At 39.1% G+C, this 25618-nt stretch overlaps 1 protein-coding gene across 1 annotated transcript in view; it reads right to left on the reverse strand.

Annotated features, from left to right (window-relative positions):
- LOC129815774 (metabotropic glutamate receptor 7) overlaps nt 1-25618 on the reverse strand; it is a 313714-nt gene that overhangs the window by 69081 nt on the left and 219015 nt on the right. The window contains exons 3-4 of the mRNA XM_055869885.1: nt 22442-22577; nt 14136-14290 (exon numbers count right to left, since the gene is read on the reverse strand). Of these exons, the coding sequence (XP_055725860.1) occupies nt 14136-14290; nt 22442-22577 (291 nt within the window). The remainder of the gene's footprint in view (nt 1-14135; nt 14291-22441; nt 22578-25618) is intronic.

The raw sequence follows: 25618 nt of genomic DNA on the forward strand, positions 1-25618 counted from the left end.
ACTAGGGAGGTTGGGTAGATACAGCCCTGTATGAGAAGCGTTTTAAACGTTTCATGCTTCAAAACTACAACAAGTGTTCTGTCTCAGCTTCGTCTCCCAACCGTGACAATACGATAATTGGAAGTTACAAACAAAAATAATGTGACATTCGTAATTTTTTTTCTTTCTTTCTTTGCAAAATGTGCACCTCAGACTAGCTTTGTTATATGAAATATTGAAAGGTTTGAGAGCATGATTGCCGGTCTTTCCTGGTTATGGAATTTGATTCATCTTTTCGAGAGTTATATTTTGGATTGTGTGACCCGATATGTTGGGATTAGATTTCCCCTTAAATTGTTGTTCAGTGTAAAATTAAGTTATCATTAACTTTCACTATGTAATACTAAACTGCAAAATAATATGGATGACCGTATTAATACTAGTATGTGTTTGTCAAGCCTGTAGAGTTCATATGTTAGAATGATGCTCAAAACATAATGTTCGCTAGTTATTAACCAAAAACAATAACGGATTTCTCCGGTTTTAACAGATAACTGTTTTTTAACAGATGAATACACACATATCCGGGTTAAAAGTACAAATGAATTGATAGTATTGTTAAGCATGTAAGCTGTGGGAAACGGTGAGTGAGTAGGGATCTGATTAGACACGGGAACTATCCATAAGGCTCTGGTCAAAAGTAATACACCATGTAGAGAAGAGGGAAGACTTCAATCTTCAGGAGAATAGAAAACAGAATCTGTGACATTTGAAGCACACAGAGAACATTTGATAACAGAAATGTGTGTGTGTGTGTGTGTGTGTGTGTGTGTGTGTGTGTGTGTGTGTGTGTGTGTGTGTGTGTGTGTGTGTGTGTGTGTGGAGGTACACGGAGGACAGTCGATAACAGCGTGTCTGAAGCTCAGACCTCAGAGGAAACTGACATGATATGTGTTCTCTTCACTGTCATTTATTAAAATAGCAACATCAATTGGAATACACGGACAAGGTACAATAACTATCCAACATGTGTGGATTGTAAATAGTGTACCTCCGGCATGTAGAAGTGGGGTTTCCTCTGTCATAGTCTTCCATGGTGATGTCACGTCCCTTACAACCTGGAGGACTACTGTTGCCCCCTGATCAACAACCTAGTTTACTGGTGATGTCACATCCCTTACAACCTAGAGGACTACTGTTGCCCCCTGATCAACAACCTAGTTTACTGGTGATGTCACATCCCTTACAACCTAGAGGACTACTGTTGCCCCCTGATCAACAACCTAGTTTACTGGTGATGTCACATCCCTTACAACCTAGAGGACTACTGTTGCCCCCTGATCAACAACCTAGTTTATTGGTGATGTCACATCCCTTACAACCTAGAGAACTACTGTTGCCCCCTGATCAACAACCTAGTTTATTGGTGATGTCACATCCCTTACAACCTAGAGGACTACTGTTGCCCCCTGATCAACAACCTAGTTTATTGGTGATGTCACATCCCTTACAACCTAGAGGACTACTGTTGCCCCCTGATCAACAACCTAGTTTACTGGTCCAGTGGACAGCTGACTTCAAGGTGCAAGGTGTCAAGGTGGAAACGTAAGGGATGAAATCCAAGGGCTGGTTGGTAAATGTTACATTGTCCCAGCATTATGGTTTGGTGATGCTGTGGCATGTTAGTGTGTATGAGTGCATGTATTTCTGTATGTTCCGACAGAACGCTGTTGATAGGACCTCATGCATTCCTGGGAGACAAGTATTGAGCCGCCTGCTCATGGAAAACCTATAACAACAAGTGGCCAAATAAACACACACAGCCTGGGGTCACTGTGAAAGTCAGAGGCAAGCTGTGATTCTAATAGCTGAACGTAAAATTACATTTTGGTCGATGCAGATTTAGATTTAAATCCTAAAAGGAATACCTAATTTCTCAAAGTGTGAGAATCTAGTTAACCGATGGTTCTGAGATACGGCAAACCAGCTGGTGGAAAAGTTACATAGGTATTTTACCTTGTTCAAGTATCAAGGCTTGTGTATAACAGTAGCATCTGAAATATGAACTTCTCCTCACCACGTGACCTGACCAGGACAAACTAGTGGGGCTAAAACCTGACCAGGACAAACTAGTGGGGCTAAAACCTGACCAGGACAAACTAGTGGATCCATAACCTGAAAATGACATACTAATAGGGCTATAACCTGACCAGGACAAACTAATAGGGCTATAACAGGACCAGGACAAACTAATAGGGATATAACAGGACAAACTAGTAGGGCTATAACTTGACCAGGACAAACTAGTAGGGCTATAACAGGACCAGGACAAACTAGTAGGGCTATAACTAGACCAGGACAAACTAGTAGGGCTATAACCTGACCAGGACAAACTAGTAGGGCTATAACTAGACCAGGACAAACTAGTAGGGCTATAACTAGACCAGGACAAACTAGTAGGGCTATAACTTGACCAGGACAAACTAGTGGGGCTATAACAGGACCAGGACAAAGTAGTGGGGCTATAACAGGACCAGGACAAAGTAGTGGGGCTATAACAGGACCATGACAAAGTAGTAGGGCTATAACTAGACCAGGACAAAGTAGTGGGGCTATAACTAGACCAGGACAAACTAGTGGGGCTATAACAGGACCAGGACAAAGTAGTGGGGCTATAACTAGACCAGGACAAAGTAGTGGGGCTATAACAGGACCATGACAAAGTAGTGGGGCTATAACTAGACCAGGACAAAGTAGTGGGGCTATAACTAGACCAGGACAAACTAGTGGGGGTATAACAGGACCATGACAAAGTAGTGGGGCTATAACTAGACCAGGACAAACTAGTAGGGCTATAACAGGACCATGACAAAGTAGTGGGGCTATAACAGGACCATGACAAAGTAGTGGGGCCATAACTAGACCAGGACAAACTAGTGGGGCTATAACAGGACCATGACAAAGTAGTGGGGCTATAACAGGACCATGACAAACTAGTGGGGCTATAACTAGACCAGGACAAACTAGTGGGGCTATAACAGGACCATGACAAACTAGTGGGGCTATAACTAGACCAGGACAAACTAGTGGGGCTATAACAGGACCATGACAAAGTAGTGGGGCTATAATCTGACCAGGACAAAGTAGTGGGGCTATAACTAGACCAGGACAAAGTAGTGGGGCTATAACTAGACCAGGACAAAGTAGTGGGGATATAACAGGACCATGACAAAGTAGTGGGGCTATAACAGGACCAGGACAAAGTAGTGGGGCTATAACAGGACCAGGACAAAGTAGTGGGGCTATAACTAGACCAGGACAAACTAGTGGGGCTATAACTAGACCAGGACAAAGTAGTGGGGCTATAACAGGACCAGGACAAAGTAGTGGGGCTATAACTAGACCAGGACAAAGTAGTGGGGCTATAACTAGACCAGGACAAAGTAGTGGGGATATAACAGGACCAGGACAAAGTAGTGGGGCTATAACAGGACCAGGACAAAGTAGTGGGGCTATAACTAGACCAGGACAAACTAGTGGGGCTATAACAGGACCATGACAAAGTAGTGGGGCTATAACAGGACCATGACAAAGTAGTGGGGCTATAACAGGACCAGGACAAAGTAGTGGGGCTATAACTAGACCAGGACAAAGTAGTGGGGCTATAACTAGACCAGGACAAAGTAGTGGGGATATAACAGGACCATGACAAAGTAGTGGGGCTATAACAGGACCAGGACAAAGTAGTGGGGCTATAACTAGACCAGGACAAACTAGTGGGGCTATAACTAGACCAGGACAAAGTAGTGGGGCTATAACCTGACCACAGTTCTTCCTGGTTATGTCACATTCCTTGAAATTCTTGACTTTTTCCTTTAGCTCAAAATGCTACGGAGGAGCTGGGATGGTTAACCTGATCAGTGTCACAGCTCAAAGCATCTCTTCCCCGTTCTCTCATTGTTTGTCACTTTGGAACACTCTACCAATTCCACCAGAGCTATCTATTGTGACAGGCTGCCAGTGGGAATTCAGGACAAGCTAGCTAACTGGTATGCTACTGCAAGGCAGGGAGACACACTGAGAGCTAGCTAACTGGTACACAACACATCCACAAGCCTCCAGGGTATGGTACTGTAAGGCAGGCATACAGTATGAGCTAGCTAACTGGTTCACAACCAATACACAAAACATTCAGGGTAGGGTAAGCTAGGCAAGTAAGCCGGCTAGACAACTGGTACACAAGCATCACAAGCCAGGGTCACACAGTACAAGATAGCTAACCGGTAAACAATGCCTCCAGACTACTGCAAGTCTGCCCACACATAGAACGAGCTAGCTAACTGGAAAGTCAGCCATACATCTCCATGAATACACACAGTCCTCCAAACTGAATGAATACAGAAGATTGAGGATCAGTTGGAACAAATCAAATCAAAACTTATTGGTCACAAAAACATGATTAGCATATGTTATTGGTCACATACACATGGTTAGCATACGTTATTGGTCACATACACATGGTTAGCAGATGTTATTGGTCACATACACATGGTTAGCAGATGTTATTGGTCACATACACATGGTTAGCAGATGTTATTGGTCACATACACATGGTTAGCAGATGTTAATGGTCACATACACAAAACAGCAGATGTTAATGCGAGTATAGCGAAATGCTTGTGCTTCTAGTTCTGACCGTGCAGTAATATCTAACAAGTAATCTAACAATTTCAGAACAACTACCTTATACACACAAGTGTAAAGGAATGAATAAGAATATGTACTTATAAATATATGGATGAGTGATGGCCGAACGGCATAGGCAAGATGCAGTAGATGGTATAGAGTACAGTATATACACATGAGATGAATAATGTAGGGTATGTAAACATTCTATAAAGTAGAATCCTTGGATCCTTTGGATCCCAAAACCTTCCGATAACAATACCCAGTTGAACTGCACAACAATGGCACAGCAGTGTCTGCGCTGAGGTAAGTGTGCGAAAGGGACATCAATCTCTTTGGATGTTTTTAACGTTGACCAAAGATTAAAATCTGCCTATCTTTCTCACAGAAACAGCAGGGCTGTGTTTGAAACAAAGGACAAGGAAAGCCAGTTGAAAGCTGATATAGAGCCTTTGTGTTGTTTTTTTGTCTCAGTCAGAGCTGAGTGTGCTGTCTGTTAGTGATATGGGACTGACAAATGGGAGGTCCAAAATACTCACTCTGCCAGACTGTCTGGTTTCAACCCAAAAAAACACCTTATTTTCTTCACAGTGCACTCCATTTGACCAGGGCTTACAGGGATCTGGTCAAATGGAGTGCTCTATCTAGGGAATAGGATGCCAATTGGAACACAGACTCAGTTTATCCTGTACAGCCGACTACGCTAGACCTCTTTCATGTCAACACATTCACACATAGTTTATTTTCTCTCCAGGTTTCAAAAAATATAAACACTGGGTATTTGCAGAATAAATGAAAGAGTCATCACATGTTGACAATCCATTCCACTCCAGTTTTTTGAACGCATTGCTCCCAGACTACAGCTTTGATGGGCAGGTGAGTTCTTCAGAGAACACACAGCACCTTTGTCATAGAGCATCATTTAACTAAAACACACAGCACCTTTGTCATAGAATCCTACTACACCGGCTCTGACACTCTTCAGATGTGGCAGGGCTTGAAAACTATTACGGACTACAAAGGGGAAACCCAGCCGCGAGCTGCCCAGTGACCCGAGCCTACCAGACAAGCTAAATGCCTTTTATGCTCGCTTCGAGGCAAGCAACACTGAAGCCCGCATGAGAGCACCAGCTGTTCTGGATGACTGTGATAAAGCTCTCGGTAGCCGATGTGAGCAAAATCTTAAAACAGGTGAATATTCACAAAGCCGTAGGGCCAGATGGATTACCAGGACATCTACTCAAAGCACGCGCGGACCAACTGACATTTTCAACCTCTCCCTGACCGAGTCTGTAATACCTACATGTTTCAAGCAGACCATCATAGTCCCTGTGCCCAAGGAAGCAAAGGTAACCTGTATAAATGATTACCACCTCGTAGCACTCGTCAGTAGCCATGAAGTGCTTTGAAAGGCTGGTCATGGGTAACATCAGCAGCAGCCTCCCGGACAACCTAGACCCACTCCAATTCGCATACCGCCCCAACAGATCCACAGAAGATGCCATTTCAATTGCACTCCATACTGCACTTTCCCACCTGGACAAAAGGAACACCTATGTGAGAATTGTTGTTCATTGACTACAGCTCAGCGTTCAACATCGTAGTGCACGCAAAACTCATCACTAAGCTAAGGACCCTGGGACTAAACAACTCACTCTGCAGCTGGATCCTGGACTTCCTGACGGGCCGTACCCAGGTGGTAAGGGTAAGCAACAACATGTCTGGGGCCCCTCAGGGGTGTGTGCTTAGTCCCCTCCTGTACTCCCTGTTCACCCACGACTGAGTGGCCGAACACGACTCCAACACCTTTATTAAGTGTGCTGACTACACAGCAGTGGTAGGCCTGATCACCAACAACAATGACACAGCCTATAGGGAGGGGATCAGAAACCTGGCAGTGTGGTGCCAGGACCACAACCTCTCCCTCAATGTGAACAAGACAAAGGAGCTGATTGTGGACTACAGGAAAAAGAGGGCCGAACAGGCCCCCATTAACATCGATGGGGCTGTAGTAGAGTGGGTCGAGAGGTTCAAGTTCCTTGGTGTCCACATCACCAGTGAACTATCATCGTCCAAACACACCAAGACAGTCGTGAAGAGGGCACGACAACACCTTGTTCGCCTCAGGAGACTGAAAAGATTTGGCATGGGTCCCCAGATACTCCAAAAGTTCTACAGCTGCACCATTGAGAGCATCCTGACTGGTTGCATCACCACCTGGTATGGTAACTCCTCAGCATCCAACCGTGAGGCGCTACGGAGGGTAGTGCGTACGGCCAAGTGCATCACTGGGGCTAAGCTTCCTGCCATCCAAGACCTATATACTAGACGGTGTCAGAGGAAAGGCCAAAAATTGTCAAAGACTCCATTCACCAAAGTAATTTTATTTATTCAACCTTTATTTAACTAGGCAAGTCAGTTAAGAACAAATTCGAACTTTCAGTGACGTCTTAGGAACAGTGGGTTCAATGCCTTGATCAGGGGCAGAACAACAGATTTTTACCTTGTCAGCTCGGGGATTCAATTTTGCAACCTTTCTAGTTACAAGTCCAACGCTCTAACCACTAGGCTACGCTGTCACCCCGAAAAGGATCCATAACAGCTTCTACCCCTAAGCAATAAGACTGCTGAAAAATGTATCAAATGGCCACCGGATTATTTACATTAACACCCACCCCCAAACTACGTTTGTTTTTTACACTGCTTTTACATGCTCTTTATTATCTATGCATAGTCACTTCACCCCTACCTATATGTGCAAATTAACTCAACCAACCTGTACCCCAGCACATTGACTCAGTACCGGTACCCCCTGTATATAGCCTCGTTATTGTTATTTTATTGTGTTACTTTTTATATATTTTTTTACTTTAGTTTATTTGGTCAAAATTTTCTTAATTAACTCTATTTCTTGAACTGCACTGTTGGTTGAGGGCTTGTAAGTAAGCATTTCACGGTAAGGTCTACACATGTTGTATTCGGCGCATGTGACAAATAAAGTTTGATTTGATAGAACAATGTTTAGTTAAAACACAGCACCTTCGTCATAGGTAGGATGGTAGAGGGAGGAGGACAGGGGTGGGAGGGAGGAAGGGTGGAAGAGGAGGAAGGAGGATGGGGAAGAGAGGAGGAGGGAGGCTGGGGGAGAGGGTGGGGGGGAGGGATGATGGAGGAGGAGGAGGGAGGACGGGAGAGGGAGGGACGATGGAGGAGGAGGAGGGAGGGAGCGAGAGAGGAGGGAGGAAGGGAGGAGGAAGCGTGAAAGGATTTCTGTCTGGCTGAGTGAGAGGAGAAGGGATGGCTGCTGGGTTTGGACACACACACATACACATACACATACACATACACACACCCACAGCATCAAGCAGAGCTGTGACGGGGAGCCTGGCTGAGTGAAAAAGAGACTGATGGCTGGTGGGCTCTGGGCTGCTGGAGGTTAAGTTGGACGGGCTCTCTGCTCTCTGTGACTGAGGGAAAACCCTCCAGTTGTTCAGCCTGCTGTGTTCACACCACATGCAATGGCAATTAAGAGCACAACACAAATCTCCATCACTTGTTGTTGGGTTGGGTAGAATAACACCACATGGTGTAACGGATGTGAAATGGCTAGCTAGTTAGCGGGTACGCGCTAGTAGCATTTCAATCAGTTACGTCACTTGCTCTGAGACTTAAGTAGGGTTGCCCCTTGCTCTGCAAGGGCCGCGGCCTTTGTGGAGCGATGGGTAACGATGCTTCGTGGGCAACCGTTGTTGATGTGTGCAGAAGGTCCCTGGTTCGCGCCCGTGTCGGGGCGAGGGGACGACGTAAAGTTAAACTGTTACATTGATGCTGTTGACCCGGATCACTGGTTGCTGCGGAAAAGGGAGGACGTTGAAAGGGGGTGAGTGTAACGGATGTGAAATGGCTAGCTATTTAGCGGGTACGCGCTAGTAGCATTTCAATCAGTTACGTCACTTGCTCTGAGACTTAAGTAGGGTTGCCCCTTGCTCTGCAAGGGCCGTGGCCTTTGTGGAGCGATGGGTAACGACCGTGCTTCGTGGGCAACCGTTGTTGATGTGTGCAGAGGGTCCCTGGTTCGCGCCCGTGTCGGGGCGAGGGCACGGTTTAAAGTTATACTGTTACAATGGCAAAGAAACAAATGTGTCTGATGTGCATATGTTGAAAGAAGAAATCTTGACCTGGCTAAAATAGAAAGGCAGGATGTCCAATTATCCTACATGTATAATTGCCTGCGCTCGTAATGGCTTGGCAGTCAAAATACCACCCCTCATCACTGTCAAACGCTCCCTAAAACACTTCAGCGAGCAGGCCTTTCTAATCGACCTGGCCCGGGTATCCGGGAAGGATATTGACCTCATCCTCGTCAGTAGGGGATGCCTGGTTGCTCTTTAAAAGTGCTTTCCTCTCCATCTTAAATATGTATGCCCCATTCAAAAACTGTAGAACTAATTACAGATATAGCCCTTGGTTCACCCCATACTTGACTGCCCTTGACCAGCACAAAAACATCCTGTGGCGTTCTGCATTAGCATTGAATAACCCCCATGATATGCAACTTTTCAGGGAAGTCAGGAACCAATATACTCAATCAGTTAGGAAAACAAAGGCTAGCTTCTTCAAGCAGAAATTTGCATCCTGTAGCACTAATTCCAAAAAGTTCTGGGACACTGTAAAGTCCATGGAGAATAAGAACATCTCCTCCCAGCTGCCCACTGCACTGAGGATAGGAAACATTGTCACCACCGATAAATCTACAATAATTTACAATTTCAATAAGCATTTTTCAACGGCTGGCCATGCTTTCCACCTGGCTACCCCTACCCCGGCCAACATCTCAGCAATTAGCCCAAGCCCCCCCTCCCCCCGCTTCTCCTTCACACAAATCCAGACAGCTGATGTTCTAAAAGAGCAAAATAATCTGGACCCCTACAAATCAGCTGGGCTAGACAATCTGGACCCTCTCTTTCTAAAATGATCCGCAGAAATTCTTGCAAACCCTATTACTAGACTGTTCAATCTCTCTTTCGTATCGTCTGAGATCCCCAAAGATTGGAAAGCTGCCGCGGTCATCCCCCTCTTCAAATGGGGAGACGCTCTAGACCCAAACTGTTATAGACCTATATCAAACCTGACCTGCCTTTTTAAAATCTTTGAAAGTCAAGTTAACAAACAGATCACCGACCATTTTGAATCTCACCGTACCTTGTCCACTACGCATTCTGGTTTCCGAGCTGGTCACGGGTGCACCTCAGCCACACTCAAGTCCTAAACTATATCATAACCGCCATCGATAAGAGACATTAATGTGCAGCGATCTTCATCGACCTGGCCAAGGCTTTCGACTCTGTCAATCACCACACTCTTATCGGCAGACTCAATAGCCTGGCTTCTCAAATGACTGCCTCGCCTAGTTCACCAACTGCTTCTTAGATAGAGTTCAGTGTGTCAAATCGGAGGGCCTGTTGTCCGGACCTCTGGCAGTCTATGGGGTGCCACAGGGTTAAATTCTCGGACTGGCTCTTTTCTCTGTATACATCAATGATGTCGCTATTGCTGCTGGTTATTCTCTGATCCACCTCTACGCAGACAACACCATTCTGTATACATCTGGACCTTCTTTGGACACTGTTCTAACAAACCTCCAGGCAAGCTTCAATGCCATACAACACTCCTTCCGAGGCCTCCAACTGCTTTTAAATGCAAGTAAAACTAAGTGCATGCTCTTCAACCGATTGCTGCCCGCACCCTCCCACACTACTAGCATCACTACTCTGGACGGTTCTTACTTAGAATATGTGGACAACTACAAATACCTACATGTCTGGTTAGACTGTAAACTCCCCTTCCAGACTCACGTTAAGCATCTCCAATCCAAAATTAAATCTTGAATCGTCTTTCTATTTCTCAACAATGCCTCCTTCCCTCATGCTGCCAAATAGACCCTCGTAAAACTGACTATCCTACCGATTCTTGACTTCGGTGATGTAATTTACAAAATAGCCTCCAATAGCCTCTACTCAGCAAATTGGATGCAGTTGTCACATTCATCATAAGGAGTAGACCAAGATGCAGCGTGGTATATTTCCATCCTTTATTTTGGAATAGAAAACTTAAAAGAACAAAACGAACAAACGAAATGTGAAGCTATAATAATGCTCACAGGCATAGATAGACAAGATCCCACAAAGCACAATTGGAAAATGGCTACCTAAATATGATCCCCAATCAGAGACAACGATAAACAGCTGCCTCTGATTGGGAACCATAACAGGCCAACATCGACATATAATAGCCTAGATGACCCACATTTAATCACACCCCGACCTAACCAACATAGAGAATAAAAGCTCTATGGTCAGGGCGTGACATCTGTCCATCTATCACAGTTCCATCCGTTCTGTCACCAAAGCCCCATATACTACCCACCACTGCGACCTGTACGCTCTCGTTGGCTGGCCCTCACTACATATTTGTCGCCAAACCCACTGGCTCCAGGTCATCTATAAGTCTATGCTAGATAATGCCCCGCCTTATCTCAGCTCACTGGTCACCATAGCAACACCCACCCGTAGCACGCGCTCCAGCAGGTATAGCCAACACTTCCTTTGGCCGCCTTTCCTTCCAGTTCTCTGCTGCCAATGACTAGAACGAATTGCAAAAATCACTGAAGCTGGAGTCTTATATCTCCCTCTCTAACTTTAAGCATCAGCTGTCAGAGCAGCTTACTGATCACTGTACCTCTACACAGCCAATCTGTAAATAGCACACTAAACTACCTCATCCCCATATTATTACTTACCCTCTTGCTCTTTTGCACCCCAGTATCTCTACTTGCACATCATCATCTGCACATCTATCACTCCAGTATTAATGCTAAATTGTAATTATTTTGCCTCTATGGCCTATTTATTGCCTTACCTCTCTACTCTTCTACAATTGCACACACTGTACATAGATTTTTCTATTGTGTTATTGACTGTACGTTTGTTTGTGTGTAACTCTGTTTGATTTTGTCGCACTGATTTGCTTAACTTGGCCAGGTCGCAGTTGTAAATGAGATCTTGTTCTCAACTGGTTAAATAAAATAAAAAATAATAAAAAATAATTGCATGTCACAATGCCACAAATGTATCTGACAGTGATATACATAGATGATATTATTGGTACTCTCTCACGGCTGTAGGTCTGGGTCTGGGTTTGTCAGGAGAAATAGCATGCTATGTCAGCTAGAAACTCCAATGTGGTTTTAACTAAATGTGGCTCTATAACTCGGGGTGATCTGTGTGTTCTAAATGTGGATCTATGACTGGGGTGTTCTAAATGTGGATCTATGACTGGGGTGTTCTAAATGTGGATCTATGACTGGGGTGTTCTAAATGTGGATCTATGACTGGGGTGTTCTAAATGTGGATCTATGACTGGAGTGTTCTAAATGTGGATCTATGACTGGGGTGTTCTAAATGTGGATCTATGACTGGGGTGTTCTAAATGTGGATCTATGACTGGGGTGTTCTAAATGTGGATCTATGACTGGGGGTGCTCTGTGTGTTTTAACTAAATGTGTCTCAATGACTCGGGGTGATCTGTGTGTTCTAAATGTTGATCTATGACTGGGGGTGTTCTAAATGTGGATCTATGACTGGGGGTGATCTGTGTATTTTAACTAAATGTGGCTCAATGACTGGGGGTGGTCTGTGTATTTTAAGTAAATGTGTCTCAATGACTGGGGATGGTCTGTGTGTTTTAACTAAGTGTGTCTATGACTGGGGTTGCTGTGTGTTTCAACTAAATGTGGCTCTATGACTGGGGGTGCTGTGTGTTTTAACTAAATGTGTCTATGACTGGGGGTGCTGTGTGTGTTTTAACTAAATGTGGCTCTCTGATTGGGGTTGCTTTGTGTGTTATAACTAAAAGTGTCTCCATGACCGGGGGTGCTGTGTGTGCTGTGCGTTTTCCCCTTCTCTCTCCCTCCCTCCAACCCCAGGGTCCCGGAAACATCCATTTCCATAAATCATTTGTCAAAAAAGAAAAAACTATTGCTGAAATCATCAAAGGGAGACCATTTTGTAACTTGGCACCTGTGGGTTCTCCCATGACCAATTACACCCACAAGCTCAAGGTTACAGACTCCAACAACTCCAACTCAGAGTCCCACAGTTTCATCTTGCTTTTCTGACTGGCCTTTTTGGGGAGGCTCAGGCACGAAGCATCGATGACTCTCACTCAGTAGTAGACTTTACCCTGCAGGGATATGTCCCAAATGGAACCCTATTCCATATCTAGGGGGCTACCTTTGACTAGAGCCCTGTCAACACTTGTAATGACCTGGTTGAAAATAGTGCACTATATAGTTAATAGGGTGTCATTTGACATCAAGAGAGACATTCAGAGAGGTTGTGATCTACTTTAATACTGACGACTGGTGGTCATCGGTAATACACCTAACTACATCACACACACACACACATGCACACGCATACCATGCCTATATGTATGGGGTGGCAGGGTAGCCTAGTGGTTAGAGCGTTGGACTAGCGCAAGTTCGAATCCCTGAGCTGACAAGGTAATAATCTGCCGTTCTGCCCTTGAACAAGGCAGTTAACCCACTGTTCCTAGGCCGTCAATGAAAATAAGATTTTGTTCTTAACTGACTTGCCTAGTAAACATTTTTTTTTTATTATTGAATATATAGGTCAAGAAGGTAGAAACATGTATTTCAATATTGCATCATATCTTGCAGTATATCTAGCAAATACAGCTCTAAAAGTATACCTCACAACATACACTGAGTGAACAAAACATTAGGAACACCTACTCTTTCCATGAACTGGACCAGGTGAATCCAGGTGAAAGCTATGGTCCCTTATTGATGTCACCTGTTAAATCCACTTCAATCAGTGTAGATGAAGGAGAGGAAACAGGTTAAAGAAGAATTTTTAAACCTTGAGACAATTGAGACATGGATTGTGTATGTGTGCCATTCAGAGGGTGAATGGGCAAGACAAAATATTTAAGTGCCTTTGAACAGGGTATGGTTGTAGGTGCCAAGCACACTGGTTTGAGTGTCAAGAACTGCAACGCTGCAAGATTTTTCAAACGCAACAGTTTCCCGTGTGTATCAGGAATGGTCAACCACCCAAAAGACATCCAGCCAACTCGACAACTGTGGGAAGCATTTGAGTGAACATGGGCCAGCATCCCCGTGGAACATTTTCGACACCTTGTGTAGTCCATGTCCCAACAAATTGAGGCTGTTCTGAGGGCAAAAAGGGGGGTTACCTGTATATTAGGAAGTTGTTCACTCAGTGTATATCTCTATAAATCTCAAGACAAATAGCAAAGGATTTGGGCTGTACAATATTCTCCCACAGTCAAGGAGAGAAAGGAAAGAGAGGGGACAGAAAGACAGCAAGCAGTGTTTTTTCTCTACACTAAAAGTCATTCCGGTTGTTTCTGCAGGCACAACCTACCGGCAATGGTTGCTCTTTTTGGCAGGATAGTGACAGCTCCCACTGCTGCTTCCTCTAACTGATGGACAGGGCTGTTCTTGGCTCCCCAGCTGTCTGAACCGATCCACAGGAAATGACCCACCTGGTCCGCCCTCTTACTGGCATTCAGGATACCCCTGCAATCAGACACATATATGACTTAATATAATATAATAAGATAGGACCGGATAGGATATGACAGGATATGATATGATAGGACAGGACAGGATATGATAGGACAGGATATGATAGGATAGGACACGATATGATAGGGCAGGATATGATAGGATAAGATAGGATATAGTCAAATTTGTATTTTTGCTCTGCATCCTCCCAAGGCCCACAAGACACTATTGAAATAAACACACACACACACACACACACACACACACACACACACACACACACACAGGAATCACAGCAAAGTTATTCAAACGGTAGATTGTTCTGTCATCACCCCCTTGTACTCCTCAGGAACGTAGTTCTTTCTGTTCTGTCTTCCGTTCGATTTTGTCTGTACAGAAAGATCTGCTAGTGTGAAGAGATGTTTCCTCAAATGAGATCAGGAAGTTTGTTATATTGTCTTGACAGATAAATCAACAGGATGTTAAATTGTATCCGTTTTTATGTGGATCTACAGATTACACCTAATTCTGTATCACAAATTGAATTAATCCAAGATCTTGTGACAAGACTGATACATTAGTATCAACTCTGTAATATTTTAATATAATACAATACTACATATAACGCTATAATATAGTAGTATACTATACTGTAATGCTATACTATTGTACTGAATACTCCGGGAGAAAGAGGTGTAGATTCACGCGCAGAGCGCATCAGGTGTTTATTTCTCCTTCGCAGACGGTAGGAATCGTGGTCACAGGCAGGAAATGGTCATACACAGGTGGACAAACAGGCAGGTGAATCAAAACTAGGACTGCAGGCTATAACTGGTTCTCACAAATGATCTAGGAAAAGGCTTAGTAGAGTCAAAATGAACAATACCTCACAAAGGCACAAACAGAATGAAATGAACTAAATAAGGAACTGATGAGACCAGGTGAGAAACGAACACAGGTGAAATCAATGAACAAACATGAAAGACAGGACTACGTTCAGGAACACAAAGAAACAGGGCTACGTTCCAGACCACAAAGAAACAGAACACAAGGTTGACTAAGAAAATAAATACAGACTATAACGCTATACTACATATAATGCTATAATATAATGCTGTAAAATAATCATATAATAGTATACTATACTATAACGCTATACTACGTATAATGCTATAATTGTCACGTTCCTGACCTGTTTTCTGCTAGTTTTTGTATGTGTTAGTTGGTCAGGACGTGAGTTTGGGTGGGCAGTCTATGTTTTCTGTTTCTATGTTTGTTTAAGGGTGACCTAATATGGCTCTCAATTAGAGGCAGGTGTTTTTCATTTCCTCTGATTGAGAGTCATATTAAGGTAGGTGTTTTCACACTGTTTGTTGTGGGTGGTTGTCTCCTGTGTTTGTGTATGTCTTTGCGCCACACGGGACTGTTTTCGGTTTGTTTCTATGTTCGTTCTTTTATGTAATCAGTTTCCCCTGTTCATGCGTTCTTCGTGTTTCATGTAAGTTCGTCGTCCAGGTCTGTCTACGTCGTTTTGTTGTTTTGTAGTTAATCAAGTATAGTTCGTTTTTTGTTGTTTTGTCGTGTCTAAATAAATATCACGTCTAAGTATCACGCTGCGTCTTGGTTCAATCCATGCTCCTCCTCTTCAGAGGAAGAGGAGAACCGTTACAATAATATAATGCTGTAAAATAATAATATAATAGTATACTATACTATAACGCTATAACACATAAAATACTATAATATAATGCTGTAAAATAATAATCTAATATAATAGTATACTGTACTATAACGCTATACTACATATAATACTATAATGTAATGCTGTAAAATAATAATACAATATAATAGTATACTATTACACTATACTGTAATGCTATATGACATATAATACTATAATATAATACTGTAAAATAATAATACAATAGTATACTATAACACTATACTGTAATGCTACACTACACATAATACTATAATATAATGCTGTAAAATAATAAATAATATGATAGTATGCTAGTACACTATATGGTAATGATATACTACATATAATACTATAATATAATGCTGTAAAATAATAATATAATATAATAGTATACTGTAATGCTATACTGTAATGCTATACTACATATAATACTATAAAATAATGCTATACTACATATACTGCTAAAATATAATGCTGTAAAATAATAATATAATATAATAGTATACTATAATATAATGCTATACGACATACTGTATAATGCTAAAATATAATGCTATCAAATAATAATAGAATAAATAGTATACTATAATATAACGCTATACTACATATAATGCTGTAATATAATGCTATAATATAATGCTATACTACATATAATACTATACTATAATGCTGTAATATAATAATATAATATAATGCTATACTACATATAATACTATACTATAATGCTGTAATATAATGCTATAATATAATGCTATACTACATATAATACTATAATATAATGCTATACTATAAGGCTATACCACGTATAATGCTATAATATAATGCTGTAAAATAATAATATAATAGTATACTATACTGTAACACTATACTGTAATGCTATACTACATATAATACTATAATATAATGCTACACTACGTATAATGCTATAGCATAGTGCTATAATATAAGAGTATACTATACAGCTATACTATAATATAATGCTATACTACACATAATGCTATAATACAATGCTATAATATAATAGTGTACTATACTGTCATGATATACTATAATGCTATACTATAATGCCATACTCTGTATAATGCCATAATATAATGATGCTATACTATATATAATAAAATATAATGCTATACTATAATGCTATTCTGTAATGCTATACTATAATCCTATACTACATATAATGCTATACTATAATGTTATACTATAATATTATATTATACTGTAACGCTATGCTATAATGCCATACTACATATAGTGCTATACTATAATGCCATACTCTGTATAATGCCATAATACAATTGTATAATATAATGCTAAAATATAAGGCTATAATATAACAATATATTATAATGTTCAAATATAATGCTTAAATATAATGCTATACTCTGTATAATGATATACTATGATGCTACACTATAATGATACACTCGGTATAATGATATACTACAATGACCTACTCTGTATAATGATATACTCTGTATAATGATATACTCTGTATATTGATTATGCCATAATGATATACTCTGTATATTGATATACTATAATGATATACTCTGTACATTGATATGTTATAATGATATACTCTGTACATTGATATACTATAATGATATAATATAATGCTACACTATAATGATATACTCTGTATAATGATATACTACAATGATATACTCTGTATAATGATATACTATAATGATATACTCTGTACATTGATATACTATAACAATATACTATAATGATATACTATAATGCTACACTATAATGATATACTCTGTATAATGATATACTCTGTATAATGATATACTCTGTATAATGATATACTCTGTATAATGATATACTCTGTATAATGATATACTATAATGCTGTACATTGATATACTACAACGGTACACTGTAATGATATATTATAATGCTACACTATAATGATATACTCTGTATAATGATATACTCTGTATATTGATATACTATAATGATATACTCTGTACATTGATATACTATAATGATGTACTATGTACATTGATATACTATAATGATATACTCTGTACATTGATATACTATAATGATATAATATAATGCTGTAATATAATGTAATAACATAATGATATGCTATAATGCTATAATATAATACTATAATGCTATACTACAATGCTATACAATAATACTATAATATAATACTGTAGTATAATGCTATACTATAATGATATCCTATAATGCTATACTATAATGCTATAATATAATACTATACTATAATGCTATACTATAATGCTATACTATAATGCTATACTATAATGCTATACTATAATGCTATACTATAATGCTATACTATAATGCTATACTATAATGCTATAATATAATACTATACTATAATACTATACTATAATGCTATACTATAATGATATCCTATAATGCTATACTATAATGCTATAATATAATACTATACTATAATGCTATAATATAATACTATAATATAATACTATACTATAATATCATACTGTAATACTATACTATATTACTATAATATATTGATATACTATTTGTAAGTCGCTCTGGATAAGAGCGTCTGCTAAATGACTTAAATATAAATGTACTACAATGATGTACTGTAAAATAATTCTATAATTTAATGCTATGCTATAATGACATAATATAATGCTATAATGTAGTACTATACCTTAATGTTATACTATAATACAATACTATACTATAATACTATAATATATTGGTATACTACAATGTTAAAATCTAATCATATAATATATTGCTAGAATATAATATTATACCATAAAAATATACTATAATGCTATACTATAATGCTATACTATACTATCCAGCTATGCTTTAATATAACGATACAATATAATGCTACACTATAATACTATAATGTAATGATATACTATATTGCTATAATTGTCACGTTCCTGACCTGTTTTCTGTTGTTTTGGTATGTGTTTAATTGGTCAGGGCGTGAATTTGGGTGGGTAGTCTATGTTTTCTGTTTCTATGTTGGTTTAAGGGTTGCCTGGTATGGCTCTCAATTAGAGGCAGGTGTTTGGCGTTTCCTCTAATTGAGAGTCATATTAAGGTAGGTTGTTTCACAGTGTTCATTGTGGGTGGTTGTCTTCCGTGTCTGTGTATGTTGGTTCGGTTTTTTGTGTAGTCTGTTTTTTCCCTGTTCTTGCGTTCTGTGTGTTACATGTAAGTTCTTAAGTTCAGGTCAGTCTTCGTTGTTTTGTTATTTTGTAAATCATTTCAAGTGTTTGTTTTCGTGTTTTCGTCGTCTGTCTAATAAATCATTATGTATTCACAACCCGCTGCACGTTGGTCGAATCACTACTCCTCCTCTTCGTACGAAGAGGAACGCCGTTACAATAATATAATACTATACCATAAACAGTATACTATAATTCTATACTATAATATAATGCTATACTATAATGCTAAAATATAATGCTATGTTATACTGTTATATTATAATACGCCGTTACAATAATATAATACTATACCATAAACAGTATACTATAATTCTATACTATAATATAATGCTATACTATAATGCTAAAATATAATGCTATGTTATACTGTTATATTATAATACGCCGTTACAATATTATAATACTATACCATAAACAGTATACTATAATTCTATACTATAATATAATGCTATACTATAATGCTAAAATATAATGCTATGTTATACTGTTATATTATAATACGCCGTTACAATAATATAATACTATACCATAAACAGTATACTATAATTCTATACTATAATATAATGCTATACTATAATGCTAAAATATAATGCTATGTTATACTGTTATATTATAATACGCCGTTACAATATTATAATACTATACCATAAACAGTATACTATAATTCTATACTATAATATAATGCTATACTATAATGCTAAAATATAATGCTATGTTATACTGTTATATTATAATACGCCGTTACAATATTATAATACTATACCATAAACAGTATACTATAATTCTATACTATAATATAATGCTATACTATAATGCTAAAATATAATGCTATGTTATACTGTTATATTATAATACGCCGTTACAATATTATAATACTATACCATAAACAGTATACTATAATTCTATACTATAATATAATGCTATACTATAATGCTAAAATATAATGCTATGTTATACTGTTATATTATAATACGCCGTTACAATAATATAATACTATACCATAAACAGTATACTATAATTCTATACTATAATATAATGCTATACTATAATGCTAAAATATAATGCTATGTTATACTGTTATATTATAATACGCCGTTACAATAATATAATACTATACCATAAACAGTATACTATAATGCTATACTATAATATAATGCTATACTATAATGCTAAAATATAATGCTATGTTATACTGTTATATTATAATACGCCGTTACAATAATATAATACTATACCATAAACAGTATACTATAATTCTATACTATAATATAATGCTATACTATAATGCTAAAATATAATGCTATGTTATACTGTTATATTATAATACGCCGTTACAATAATATAATACTATACCATAAACAGTATACTATAATTCTATACTATAATATAATGCTAAAATATAATGCTTTGTTATACTGTTATATTATAATACGCCGTTACAATAATATAATACTATACCATAAACAGTATACTATAATTCTATACTATAATATAATGCTATACTATAATGCTAAAATATAATGCTATGTTATACTGTTATATTATAATACGCCGTTACAATAATATAATACTATACCATAAACAGTATACTATAATGCTATACTATACTGCTATATTATACTGATATACTATACTGCTATACTATAATGCTATACTATAGTGCTATGCTTTAATATAAAGATATACTATAATGCAATAATGTAACGATATAATATAATGCTATGATATAGTACTATACTACATGATAATGCTATACTATAATATACTGCTATACTATAATATAATGCTGTACTATAATGTTATACTATAATGCAATACTATAATGTAATGCTATACTATAATGCTGTACTATAATGTACTGCTATACTATAATGTAATGCTATACTATAATGCTGTACTATAATGTACTGCTATACTGTAATATAATGCTATAATATAATGCTGTACTATAATGTTATACTATAATGCAATACCATAATGCTGTACTATAATGTAAGGCTATACTATAATGCTATACTATGATGCTATACTTTAATGCTGTCTGTTAACGCTATTCTCTGTATAATGCCTTAATATACTATAATGCTACAATATAATTATATAATATACTGGTATACTATAATGCTATCCTATGTACAATGATGTAATATAATGTTATAATATAAAGCTATAATGTAATACTATGTACAAACCTTTACTATAATGCTATAATTTAATACTACACTATGTATAATGCTATACAATTTCGGGTTGGACCTTGTGTGAAATTGACCAATAAGGTGGTCTGAAGCGGTTTCAGCTGCTAGACGAATGCTCATCAGAAAGAGAATTCCACAGACTGAGTTCAATCATTTATCCTCCCCATGTGGTTCCTTGAAACAACACTCCAACACCCTTTGATGAAGACCTAAAGGTTCAATACTTTGTTTCAATAAACCAACAGAACATTTTGTGTGGAGTCTTCCTTTCCGCAAACACAGGGATAAATCATTAAACTTGTTGTCACACAATATGCTTGTTGAGATAATGAACAGGAGATGCATAGTGCTGTGACAATGGCGCCTGCTCCGAAATGCATCAGTATTAAATTAAACCTTATTGAAGTGAAATTCAGTTGCCGAACTCCTGAACTGTCTTTTAGCTTTTCAGTTTTAATTCCCAAGGTACTGAGCAGCCCTTCATTGGTACAGATAATATTTGAAATCTTGGTTAGAGCGCTAGCGCACAGCCAATACCTAGGCTTTAGCTCAAGGGGGTAAATACCTAGGCATTAGCTCAAGGGGATAAATACCTAGGCATTAGCTCAAGGGGATAAATACCTAGGCATTAGCTCAAGGGGGTAAATACCTAGGCTTTAGCTCAAGGGGGTAAATACCTAGGCTTTAGCTCAAGGAGATAAATACCTAGGCTTTAGCTCAAGGGGTTAAATACCTAGGCTTTAGCTCAAGGGGATAAATACCTAGGCATTAGCTCAAGGGGATAAATACCTAGGCATTAGCTCAAGGGGATAAATACCTAGGCATTAGCTCAAGGGGATAAATACCTAGGCTTTAGCTCAAGGGGCTAAATACATAGGCTTTAGCTCAAGGGGATAAATACATAGGCTTTAGCTCAAGGGGAAAAATACCTAGGCTTTAGCTCAAGGGGATAAATACCTAGGCTTTAGCTCAAGGGGATAAATACCTAGGCTTTAGCTCAAGGGGAAAATTACCTAGGCTTTAGCTCAAGGGGATAATAACTAGTAGACACATACCGTATGTCCTCGTCTGAGGTGAAAAGGACGACTGCCCGAGCGTAACGGGTGTCCAGAAGCAACTTGACGATCTTGTCGAAGTTCTCCTGCTTGTGATTGTGAGGGATCTTCAAGGACTGAGCGATGCAGATCCCACCTGAAATGAAAAGTAATGAGCTTCAGGTGAGGTCCCTCAAATTGGGACAATCACCTTGAACAAGAACGTTACCTACTAAAAACTACAAACATTACATCTGTAAAAACTAAATAAAATCTGTAAAAATGCAATAAAATCTATAAAATGTCAAATAAACATATAACCTATGAACTTCCAGTTTGTGAAGCAAATTACGTAAGGACCACCTCTGGTGCAGTTATAATGGCCAGACTGCCCCCTCCCGAAAAAAAAATCTTCCTCAAACCACAGCCAGCCAATTACCAAACATCCCCATACACATTGATTTGAACTTTACAATGCTGTACAATATGAAAAATGGCACATAGACATGTTGAAAATAAATAAAGGCGGGCTATACATCAGTGTTGATTCAACCACTGTGTGTCCAGTGGGAAGGCTTTTGCACACAGTTATTCAATGCATTCGGCAAATATTCAGACCCCTTGACTTTTTCCTCATTCTGCTACGTTACAGCCTTATTCTAAAAATGATGAAATTGTTTTTATTCTCCTCATCACATCTACACACAATAGCCCATAATGGCAAAGCAAAAACAGCTTCTTTGACATTTTTGAAAATGTATCAAAAATAAAAAACTGAAATATCACATTTACATAACTGTTTAGACTCTTTACTCAGTACCTTGTTGAAGCACCTTTGGCAGCAATTACAGCCTTGAGTCTTCTTGGGTATGACGCTATAAGCTTGGCACACCTGTATTTGGGCAGTTTCTCCCAATGTTCTCTGCAGATTCTCTCAAGCGCTGTCAGGTTGGATGGGGAGTGTCGCTACACAGCTATTTGGCTGGGCCACTCAAGGATATTCAGAGACTTGTCCGGAAGCCACTCCTGCATTGTCTTGGCTGTGTGCTTATGGTAATTGTCCTGTTGGAAGGTGAACCTTCGCCCCCAGTCTGAGGTCCTGAGCACTCTGGAGCAGGTTTTCATCAAGGATCTCTCTGAAATTCGCTCCATTCATCTTTATCTCGATCCTGACTTGTCTCCCAGGTCCTTTTGGCAGGCTGTCATGTGTCATGTGCCTTTTACTGAGGAGTGGCTTACGTCTGGCCACTCTACCATAAAGGCCTGATTGGTGGAGTGCTGCAGAAATGGTTGTCCTTCTGGAAGGTTCTCCCATCTCCACAGCGGAACTCTAGAGCTCTGTCAGTGTGACCATCGGGTTCTTGGTCACCTCCCTGACCAAGGCCTTAATCCCCCGATTGTTCAGTTTGTCCGGGTGGCCGGCTCTAGGAAGAGTCTTGGTGGTTCCAAACTTATTCCATTTAAAATGATTGAGGCCACTTTCGTCAATACTGCCCCCGCAAAAAATTGGTACCCTTCCCAAGATCTGTGCCTCGACACAATCCTATCTCGGAGCTCTATGGACAATTCCTTCAACCTCATGGTTTTGTTTTTGCTCTGACATGCACTGTCAACTGTGTGACATTATATAGACAGCTGTGTGCCTTTCCAAATCATGTCCAATCAATTTAATTTACCACAGGTGGACTCCAACAGAGTTGTAGAAACAGCTCAAGGATGATCAATGGAAACAGGATGCACCTGAGCTCAATTTCACAGCAAAGCATTTGAATATTTATGTAAATAAGGTGTTCTGTTTTTTGGTTTTTATAAATATGCAAATATTTATAAAATCCTGTTTTCACTTTGTCATTATGGGGTATTGTGTGCAGAATGCTTACGAAAATGTTTTATTTAATCCATTTTAGAATAGGGCTGTATTGTAACAAAATGTGGAAAAAGTCAAAGGGTCTGAATACTTTCAGAATGCACTGTATGTTGAACAGGGATAGAAAGTGGCAGAATATATTTCACTGAGTCCATATTCCTGTCACAAACCACAACGTTAAAGTTGGGAGTTAACACATCTCTGTTTGGTAGCATGGTTCTTACTGTAAGAAACACATGTCTAGCTAAATGCATGTTAAATAAAAAATACAAAAATAGAAAGGGCTAAGACAAAGTTACTCATAACACAAACATGGCTCACAGAAAGGGCTAAGATAAAGTTAATCCTCACACAAACATGGCTCACAGAAAGGGCTAAGGCAAAGTTAATCATCACACAAACATGGCTCACAGAAAGGGCTAAGACAAAGTTAATCATCACACAAACATGGCTCACAGAAAGGGCTAAGACAAAGTTAATCCTCACACAAACATGGCTCACAGAAAGGGCTAAGACAAAGTTAATCCTCACACAAACATGGCTCACAGAAAGGGCTAAGACAAAGTCAATCATCACACAAACATGGCTCACAGAAAGGGCTAAGACAAAGTTAATCCTCACACAAACATGGCTCACAGAAAGGGCTAAGACAAAGTTAATCCTCACACAAACATGGCTCACAGAAAGGGCTAAGACAAAGTTACTCATCACACAAACATGGCTCACAGAAAGGGCTAAGACAAAGTTCATCCTCACACAAACATGGCTCACAGAGAGGGCTAAGACAAAGTTAATCCTCACACAAACATGGCTCACAGAGAGGGCTAAGACAAAGTTAATCCTCACACAAACATGGCTCACAGAAAGGGCTAAGACAAAGTTAATCCTCACACAAACATGGCTCTCAAAACCGCTTCTTTTACCTGTATTATTATTTAATCTTTATTTAACTAGGGGTTGATGTATGTTATGGACTGCAATATTATCAGCTTCTGGGGTAAAGACACATGTCACTGCTCAAAATGTGCAAAATTCCATCGGTGTGTTGAGTTAAAATGAGATCCTTATTCTTTCTCGGAGTAACAGAGATCACCCAAAAGCATTGAACAGACACCTGCTGAAGCCGGAGACTTCCTCAGACACCTCAAACATGTACAACATCATGTATTCACAGCCTCCCGTTGACAGCAGCATGCTAACTATCCCCACACCATTTATTCGACACACTTTTAAAATTGAGGGCATGCAGAGTTATATCACCCTCTAACCAGGAACAGCACTTTCAAGAGCATGGAGCCTCACATCCAGAACAGTAATAAAATGAAGTAGGT

Source organism: Salvelinus fontinalis, chromosome 18 (genome assembly GCF_029448725.1).
Source record: "Salvelinus fontinalis isolate EN_2023a chromosome 18, ASM2944872v1, whole genome shotgun sequence".
Lineage (NCBI taxonomy): Eukaryota > Metazoa > Chordata > Actinopteri > Salmoniformes > Salmonidae > Salvelinus > Salvelinus fontinalis.